The 9,127-nt window shown below is 51.2% G+C and overlaps 3 protein-coding genes across 3 annotated transcripts; 1 reads left to right on the top strand and 2 right to left on the bottom strand.

Moving 5' to 3' along the window:
- acoC-0 (Dihydrolipoyllysine-residue acetyltransferase component of acetoin cleaving system) lies at positions 1-879 on the top strand (the record flags this gene model as incomplete). Its single annotated transcript, XM_037325632.1, has 1 exon — positions 1-879. One exon carries the CDS (start codon positions 1-3, stop codon positions 877-879), a length of 879 nt encoding a protein of 292 aa, XP_037175332.1.
- Positions 880-3,025: 2,146 nt separating this feature from the next.
- Positions 3,026-4,013, bottom strand: Cel61a-0-0 (Polysaccharide monooxygenase Cel61a; the record flags this gene model as incomplete). Its single annotated transcript, XM_037325631.1, has 5 exons — positions 3,026-3,106; positions 3,162-3,318; positions 3,375-3,573; positions 3,633-3,762; positions 3,822-4,013. The coding sequence occupies 5 exons, from the start codon at positions 4,011-4,013 to the stop codon at positions 3,026-3,028; spliced, it is 759 nt and encodes a 252-aa protein (XP_037175333.1).
- Positions 4,014-4,956: 943 nt separating this feature from the next.
- On the bottom strand, positions 4,957-6,938 carry BLRO-0 (Bilirubin oxidase; the record flags this gene model as incomplete). The annotated part of the gene is made up of 4 exons (XM_037325630.1): positions 4,957-5,784; positions 5,848-6,234; positions 6,292-6,637; positions 6,691-6,938. The coding sequence occupies 4 exons, from the start codon at positions 6,936-6,938 to the stop codon at positions 4,957-4,959; spliced, it is 1,809 nt and encodes a 602-aa protein (XP_037175272.1).
- Positions 6,939-9,127: the final 2,189 nt, after the last annotated feature.

The following is a 9,127-nucleotide window of genomic DNA, read 5'->3' as shown; positions in this document are numbered from 1 at the left end:
ATGGCCACTACACCAGCACGAAGCAACGGCGCTCAGCCGAGCCAAAGCCTCAACTGGGAACAGATCCCGCTCACAGTAAACGGTACAGCCATCTCAGTCTCTGCCGTACGCCGTGATGGTATCGCCGAGCCGATTCTTTTCCTTCACGGCTTCGGCAGCACCAAGGAAGATTACACCGACATCAGCCTCTACCCATCACTTTCCAAATACCCAATCATTGCATACGATGCACCAGGGAGCGGTTCCTCTACCATCGCGGACCACTCTGCGCTCTCGATGCCCTTTCTCGTTGCCGTCGCTGAGGCAGTTTTGAAGACCTATGGCGTCAAGAAATACCACCTCGTCGGCCATTCCATGGGAGGCCTAACAGCCTTACTCCTCGCCCAGCAGAACCCAGGCTCGGTACTGAGCTTCACCAACATCAAGGGCAACCTCGCTCCCGAGGATTGCTTCCTGAGCAGGCAGATCCTCGACTTCCCCGCGGACGACCCCGAGATGTTCGTCACGGAATTCATCGAGCGCACGCGGCAGTCTGCCTTCTTCGGCAACGGAGTCTACGCCGCTGCTTTCAGGGCCAAGGTCAGAACTGAGGCTATACGTCCTACTTTTGAGAGCATGGTGGAATACTCGGACAACGGAGACTTGCTGGAGATCTTCAAGGGCCTGGCGTGCCCCAGGATGTTCATGTTCGGGGTGCAGCACGCAACGTTGTCGTATCTACCCGCCATTGCCAAAGCCGGTGTTGAACTAGCGGAGATTCCCAAGAGTGGTCATTTTGTCATGTACACCAACCCTGTTGCGATGTGGGACCGAATTGAAGACTTTTTAGGGAGGACGTCGGATGTGACCACGAAGGTGCATACACGGTCAGCTACGTAGACGGGCAAGGTTGCAGCATTTATGGTCGACCTTTTTGTCCATCTGCAACATTTAAAAGTCACTGTTCCGACCGAATGATTTATTCCCAGTTTTCTTTTGTACAACAGAATTAATTCACTTTGCTTAATCCTATCACCGGCTCTTTTCTACCTTGCGGTCAGTTGGACTTAGTAAACCTCAATCGAATGGGACATGGCGTGCCGAAAATCGCACTCGGCGCAGCACACATGGGGATTCCAAACTCTTCCATGTGAGTTACGGCATCAGATCCTGGAAGATCTTCGACAGCAAGCCGGCACAGAACAAAGATTGTCCGCCTGGGCCCACGTTGCGCGGGAGTGGCAACGGTTCTTTGAGCCAGACATTTTTGAGTCTCTGAGCCTCCAGACCCCCGGCCCAGACACGCGGCAGCTCGAGAATGTTGTCGCAATTGGTCGACAGAAGTTCGTCAGAAAGATCTCTCTTCATGTGCATCTGGCGCGGTACCCATCTCTTCTCGATCCTGTCTGGATGGAAAGATGGTGCCTCAGCTCAAGGCCTCACGTTTGAGTTGAGTGCTTGCTCACCCAGTTACTACCTTCATCGAGAAACTGGGGCCTACGTCACCAGGATTCAACACCAAGCATCACATCAACGCTTACTGAGAACTCTCCTTGACATCCAGTTCAACTCCCCATCGGCATCCATTCCCCTCGTTCCAATTATCACACGCTTCTCTATGAACCAGTGATCTCATCGAAAACTGTCTCCATCAGCGGTGGCAGTGCTTTTGGCCAGCATGCCATGTTTGAGAGATGTGAACTACCAGCCAGTATGGGCAGACGGCTTGTTTGCACCAGACGAGCCCGAGGGCGATTTCAACTCCTGCGACTTAGCGATATCGACCCTCTTCAGATCGGTCTATGTATCCTCGACTGTGCAGGACTTATCCTTATGGGAAGCACCATATTTTGGTTGGAGTTCAAAAGGTCTGGTCTCCGTCGCAGTTTTGGCGAGTTACCGGCTCCGAAATTTCACGATATCGAACGTCGTCGATGCTGCGCAGTTTTTTAAGTGCCACGAGACTATGACGCAAGGTCTAGGTGGCCTTAACCACGCATACTGGCCAAATCTCATCCACTTGTGCTTGACCGCCGACCGCGACAAAGACAACCTGGACCTTTTACTTGTAAGAACGGCGAGAGCAGCTTATCAGATGCCAAAGCTTAGGATCATGGAGGTATGGTGTCCGCAGGTCGATAGACACGAACCAACGTCATTCCTCTTTCGCTACGAGGTCAGGAGAACTGTCAGGAGACTGACTGTCATGGCGACTTCGAGAATCAGCCTCAGCGGAGAGATTCTTGCCGCTTGGCAGCGAGTGTCTGACCTTCATCCGCAACACAAGCTTGAATATAGGGTCGAGTTCATTGATGTACGTCACCCGCGTTGTCTTCCGCAGTTTTGCAAGCGTCTTCGCTTGTACGATCTGCTACGAGATTGGGGACCTGAAATTTAGTAGTAATTTAGGAGCATGGCTGTGGGTACCTTCAAGGCTTCGACACGAAGGCATTTGGTGGTTTACAAACAAATATCACGGCCTCTGGCCACTTACTGTGATTTTTACTTGGAACCTGTACTGCAACGACCTCCGACTTACCCCTTCAGCTACCGGCCTACTGGTCACGTGATTCCAGCTTCGGTCTCATTGTGGCTGACCTTGTGAGGCCATCTCTGTAAGTCACGCGGGCGAGGCTGTCGACCTTGCTAGCAACGAAACCATCGTTAACACGATACTAAGAACTACAATAGGCGGCTACAGTTAGGTTCAGCGTAAGCAGTTATTCCGGGCCCCTAAGTACGTATACTGCGATCTTCTTACTAGACGAAGCACCGGCCGAAGTGCTCTTACTGGATTTATCTATTGTGGACCCTCTTATAGGGTGGGCTATGAAACTTCTTCAACACAAACAAATATCACGATCATCGAAACTTCTTATAAGTCACATATCATATTCACTATGACGTCCACTGACAGGCTGCAAATTCGGGAACGCGTTGCAAGAAATCTTGGCAGCAGCCAAGTTCACAAATGTATTCACAAGATAGCAAGGTGCCAAATATTTACAGACTGAATATGCGCAACACGGGGACCTTAGACTTTTGCCTATTGGGCCCATCCATCATCGCCCCAAACAGGCCCACCAGGAGGAGTGTACTCGGTGACCTTGCGGTAGTCGAGGAAGATCTAGAGCGTTGTCAGTTGACATACTTGGGATTCTTTGTAGGCCAGAGATACTCACCGACTTGGTGTCATCAGCCTTGTATGCTCCAGGCAGCGCAATGCCTTCGGGAAGCTTGGTCGTTCCGTCCCCGGTGACAGTGATCTGGTGGCAGCCCGGGTAGAATTGCGCCAATTTTCCGTCCGTGTTCGTGCGTTGCAGGCCGAGAATTTCGTGTCTGTGGGGACCCAAGTCAGAAGATTGTCCAGAAGCAAAGGCAAGGGTCTTACTCACCGAAGAATGTACTCCCCAGGGGCGATCTTGGAGGGCAGCTTCACAGTGTAGGTACTGTTGTTCTCTGGAAGTCTCTTGCTGGCCCAGGGAATAGCCTCGTTGGCATCGTAACCAGACTGATCAATCTTGACCCAGACATTGCCGGTGCTGCCGTCAAACTCGCTGCACTTGCCACCACAGCTGGCAAGATACGTCATAACTTCCCGTTTATTAGCATTTTCAACCGTTCATTGAAGTCGGACGGCGTCCACCACTTACTCGGGCCGGGATGATCGCTCTTCCACTCGGTCCACATGAACTTGACAGTGCTTCCAGCAGCGACGTTGGCAGTTTCCGTGGCGGGGACGTTATTCTTGTCGCTTCCGATGTTGCAGGTGATGGCGTCGGTCTATGTGGTTGACGAGTCAGCGTCCATTGGTACAGTACAAGCGGGTAGTTTGAGCATACCTCGAAGAGCCCATCGGTGACTGGGCCGTTGTCTTTGAACTTGCGGGTGATCTTCTCGACTTTCTTTGACGGATCTTTGTAAGGGTTCCAGGTGTTGACGAGGTTCTCACCGAGCATGATCTGCTGGACGAATCCGTGGGCCGACGCGGTCGCGACCAGCGCGGAAACAGCAGTTGCCGAAGTAACCTTCATCTTGAAATGTGGTTTAAGAAAAAACAGAAAACAATTCAAAACAAATAAGGAACCTGCTCTGAAGAACAATCAACCTATCTTGATGTCGTTCTTCACCACATCTTTTATAATTCTCGAACAACGCAGAATTTCTCCTGGTTAGTGGACTCCCCTGCGATGTCTTGGCGCGTTGCAAACACCGATCCTTGCCCATTTCGTTCTTGTCCAGGGTCCGAGTTCACGCCTTTGTCGTTCCACTTGATCACAAGTCCACACCTGTGATTGGCCTTTTCTTGGCATCCATATCCGCTCTCGTCGCTGACTGGCAGTGGCTCTGTTCGATATAAACGATGGGCCTCTCGGGCTGGGTTCCGGGCCTGGTCAAGATTGGTGGGATTTCCCCAAAACAGCACCTCTGCGACCCGGCAAGTATATCCACCCAGCGCAGATCTTCCACAACCCAAATATTTCCAAGACTGAGATTGGTGAACAGTCAGATAACGGTGTGAGCTTAATTACTTAGGGTGTTGGCAGGCACCTCGATTTGGCTAGTAGAGTCTGAAGCTTATTGAGGAGACTGGAGTGCTTGGCAGGGTTTGACCGTGCTTGCATCAGGTTGGCGGACCACACCCTGTCCTCAGATTGATCCAGGGGCTTGGGTGGAGAAATTTCTCCCATCCCACCGGACAGGACAAGACTTGAGAATAACGTCACTTTCGACATCTCAAGACCGGGCGGGGGAGCGTCGGGGGCCGACGTTCACCAAGACACTCCAGAATCGATTCAAGATATTGTAGATATAGGAAAACTGACATTGATACTATGATAATGAGACTATACACAAGAAGGAAAAACATTTGTCCATGCATGTACTTGGTGCGATCGTTGGTGAAAAAGTGTAGACAAGAAAAGAAACCGAAACCGTTCAAACTGTTTCATGAATGAGGCTCAGCGGCTGCATCAGTCAGTGAGATGACCAGTACTGCTCAAGAGCGTCGTTGACTTCGTCCACCTTGCTGTATGCCTCAGTATTGGCCATAAACTGGATGGACTCCTCAATGGCGCTGTCGGAGAAGGGGCCAGCGCGGGTGCGCAAGTCAGCCATGACGTAAGGCTTAGCCCTCCAGCGATCTTCCATGGGGTCAATGAAGGTGGTCTCGTTGTAGCCCCAGTCAGGAAGAGTGGTGACATTGAATGCCGCCATCATGTCTTGGTCCTCGTGAATCAGGTTGTGGCAGTGGAACATGTAGACTCCATCCCATGGCGCGTAGTGAGCTTCAACGAGAACAGACTCGCCGCGACCAAGCCAGACAACATCCTTGAGACCCTCTGCCTCGTAGGGCATGACACCGCGATCACCATCTCTGGCAATGACCTTAAAGTCAACGAGGTGGACATGAATAGGGTGGGACCAGCCATCAGAGCTGTTCTCCAGCTCCCAGATCTCAACGGTGCCTCGAGGAACATTGGCGAGCATGCGGTTCTCGACATCAGCAAATCCGACACCGTTGATACGCCATTCTCCATTAGTGCGGTGGAATCTGAAGTGGTGATCGATGATGTTTCCGGTTGAGGTTGGGAATGGGACAGTTCGCAGAGTCTCCGGAACGCTGGATGTGTCGGGGGAGGAGGTGGTGGTGCCAACGATGAACTTCATAACCTTGTCAGTATTCAGGTAGTCATCCTCAACTCCAACACCCCCGGCTTTGGGGAAGTTTCGGATCTCAAGATGTTGTCCAGCGTACTTGGAAAAGTCGATGATAATTTCGTACCGCTCAGCACCAGACACGTACTGCAGCAGGTTAGTCCTACACAAAAGATTCGAGATGAAAACCAATACACTAGATTTACTCACAAGATCAGATACCTGCACAGGCTTGGTCAAGAGGCCACCGTCGGCTGCAATGACTTGGAAAGGCAGCTTGCCGTTGGGAGCATTGGAGTTGACGAGGTAAAGGGCAAATGCACGAGAGACGGAAGCGTCCAAGAGGCGGAATCTATACTTGCGAGGTTCGACGTTCAGGAATGGCCAGGGCTGACCATTGACGTGAATCACATCACCCCACAAGCTGTCCTTCTCCCCAACGGTCGAGAACAGTGTTCCGTCATCGTTGTACTGCTTGGAAGTGAGAACCAAAGGGATGTCATAAACGCCGTAGCCAGTAGGCAAGTTCAAAGCGTCCTCAGCCGGATCGCTGATGAGATAAGCTCCAGCTTGACCCATGTATGCGTTTTCGGCGGTCTGAGTTGTCAAGAGTCAGTCTCTGGTATCCTTTGGGAAACATGCTTAATGACTCACCAAGTGCATTGCATGATCATGATACCACAGCGTTCTGGCTGACTGCTGGTTAGGGTAGTAGTAATCCTTGTACTCTCCCGGATTGGTAATATCCTCCGCCCAGCCATCGAAGGCCGCACGGGAGTAGGATCCATGGAGATGAACAGAGTTCTCATGGGCAGCGTTGTTGATGAAACGAACCACAGACTCGGTGCCGCGGGGGATGATCAGAGTGGGGCCAGGAGACATCCCGTCGTAGCCAACAAGAGTGGCGGGACGGAGGTTGGGATAGACCTGGTGACTGAAAGGCTTGATCTCCAGCTCATAGTACCAGATCTCCTTCCCGGTGACGGGACTGATGACTTTCCTATTTTGAAATTAGATACATCACGAGAACAGCGTTCTGTGAACTGTACTAACTTGGTAGGCTCCTTAACCGGCGGAATTGGAAGAGCAACTTTATAGATCAAAGCATACTCTGGACTCAACCAGTCCTTCTGAAGAGTGAAAACATCTCCAGGGTCATCTTCAACAATCTGAGCGAGAGCGACGACCTCTGATTCGGGAATCTCTGAGACATGTGTCTCACTGAAGGAAGAGTTCTGCGCCTTTACAGAACTGAAAGAAGCGGCAGCTTGGAGAGCTGCAATAGCGAGTTGATAACGCATGATGACGATTTATAGGCCACTCAGACTGACAAAAGCTGATGCTAATGTTTGAAGGTGTTCAAAAGATTGAAGTCTGAAGTTGTTTGGCTTGGTTTTCAGTAGATCTTCGGAGGAAATCTCCAGAGCCTTATATCATGATGGTTGACTTCACTTTGTTTTCCAGCGACGGAAAAGCATACGAATATCTTGGAAGGCAGCGGAAAAGACAACCCTCAGGCGCTTGCTAATCATCAAGTTGCAGTTGAGATCCGATATCATCCGTTCCCCCTCCAGCCTCTCCACTTGATATGTGCTTCATCCCACGCTTTGCTCGCGCTCCATGCTCTGATAGGAAATCAATAGCCGCTGTGACTGCTCTCTCCTCCTGCAGATGTGTCGCATGATTCTTTGAAATCCCTCAATCTCGTAGGAATCTGGGCCGCCGTTCCGGTCGTGATGGAGTCGACATGGCAGCACAAACTTCTGTCATGGCTCTGCAATGTTACGGCAAGATCCACCAGTATGGCGGTCTGTCCGGGTTTCCCTTTTCTGCAGTACGAGATGCTAGCCACATTGATGTTGCTTGTAAGTCTTGTTATACCAGCACCAGGTATGACTGACTCGGCATGGAGGATGAGTGCCCCTTGCCAAGAAGCTTCCCTTGCAGCGATGGCACAGAACACCCGCGGTTAACGAGATGATTGTCTTGGTAAATGGAACCTTAAATTCAAAGACGTCAGTAAAGACATAATGGTATTCGAGTAGTGGGGGAATTCTTGGGGGCTCAGTGATTTCCATGTTGCGACTACTCGCAAACATGTGTTGTCAATGGTTGATGTTGTTGAAGTGGCCATGACACGGTCACTTCACTTACGACTCTGCACTTAGCACTGTAGATCGACTACGAAAGCTCTGGAGAAATTGAAGGATTGCCTGTTGTAACATTTGCAACTTCGTCACGAATCGCCTGTCACCCAAAGCAACGGAGCAACACGCGCCATGCTGCAGCACGGTCACGGCATGCAGCCAGTATCACGCAAAAGATGTGGATACATGTCGTCGGAGAGACTTTCGTTGAATTCCATGATTCGATGTTGCACTCGTATCCACAAGAGTCCCAGACCGAGGCTCAAGGCTTTCTCTTTTGCGATTAATACAGCCCAATAAGGGTGGGCATGGTCTCCAGCCTCTACCTAGTCCTGAGTCTTGCCAAGACAAGTCCAACCGTTGACTAACCTACCCGCACCTCCATGAGCGCCATGCTGATAAGCACCATAAAGAGACGATGAACCATCGATCTTAACGTGAAGTTACGTGGTCTTCGGGATGGGGACGATCCGGGTGACATCGTGCTAGTTCCGTTGAGGCTGCCCGCTCGCCGGTGGTTGGTTGATGTTCTTGAATACTGCCGACTGCTTGCGCGGCTAGCCAACCCCAGACTGACTAAGTCCCGCAATATTGACCGCTGCAAAAGCCATTAGTGTTCTGCTGGGGTCAAGGGTATTGACTCCTTCGTGGACAGTCGAGGGGATAATGCCACGCACGGTTCAGGGGGGATCCAAGCCACGAAGGCTTTTCCAACGTGCTTCGGTTGAGCCCCTATTACCCGAGCCCGGGCTAGCAACGGTAATTCGGGGCATTCTTTGAATTTCGATGAAATTATAACTTTGCCATCATTGTACTCTCGATCGAGGGGAACTTGGAAAGATTTGTGACAATATGCGCCTTGTTGCATGCCTCGCATACACAGCCTCCCACAGCAAATGGTATTACACGGAAGCAGAATTGGCATCACTTGGCTACTTACGGAATCAAAAGCAAAAATTACCAAGCAACTGGTTTTCTGCGGACACGTGCTTAGACAGCATCAGCTGCCGGTGGCGACTCGTGAAAACCTGCCTCCTTGCCGCCAAGCGTGTCCATTCAGGTGAAGATTAGGTCGTGTCATGCATCTTGACTGCAACTATATCACGCCGCATCCGGCCCGTACCCTACGTTAGCCGTGGCTAGTTGGAAGAAATGCCCCGGGTGGCATACGGAGCCGAACTCTATATGCCTATGAGGGTTGCGGCGAAGCCTTCAGAAAGGAAGGTGGTAAAGCAGGCAGCCAGTTGACCCATTTTAACGGTAGTTCTTGGCGGGAAGGGCTTGTCAGGTCCAACGATTTCCGCATGAAATACGCGGGGAGGCTCCAGGTGGAGGGTCGACGC

The sequence above is a fragment of the Colletotrichum aenigma genome (assembly GCF_013390185.1).
Source record: "Colletotrichum aenigma strain Cg56 chromosome Unknown KSG_Cg56_contig07, whole genome shotgun sequence".
NCBI lineage: Eukaryota > Fungi > Ascomycota > Sordariomycetes > Glomerellales > Glomerellaceae > Colletotrichum > Colletotrichum aenigma.
This window is presented reverse-complemented; position numbering and strand designations above follow the sequence as displayed.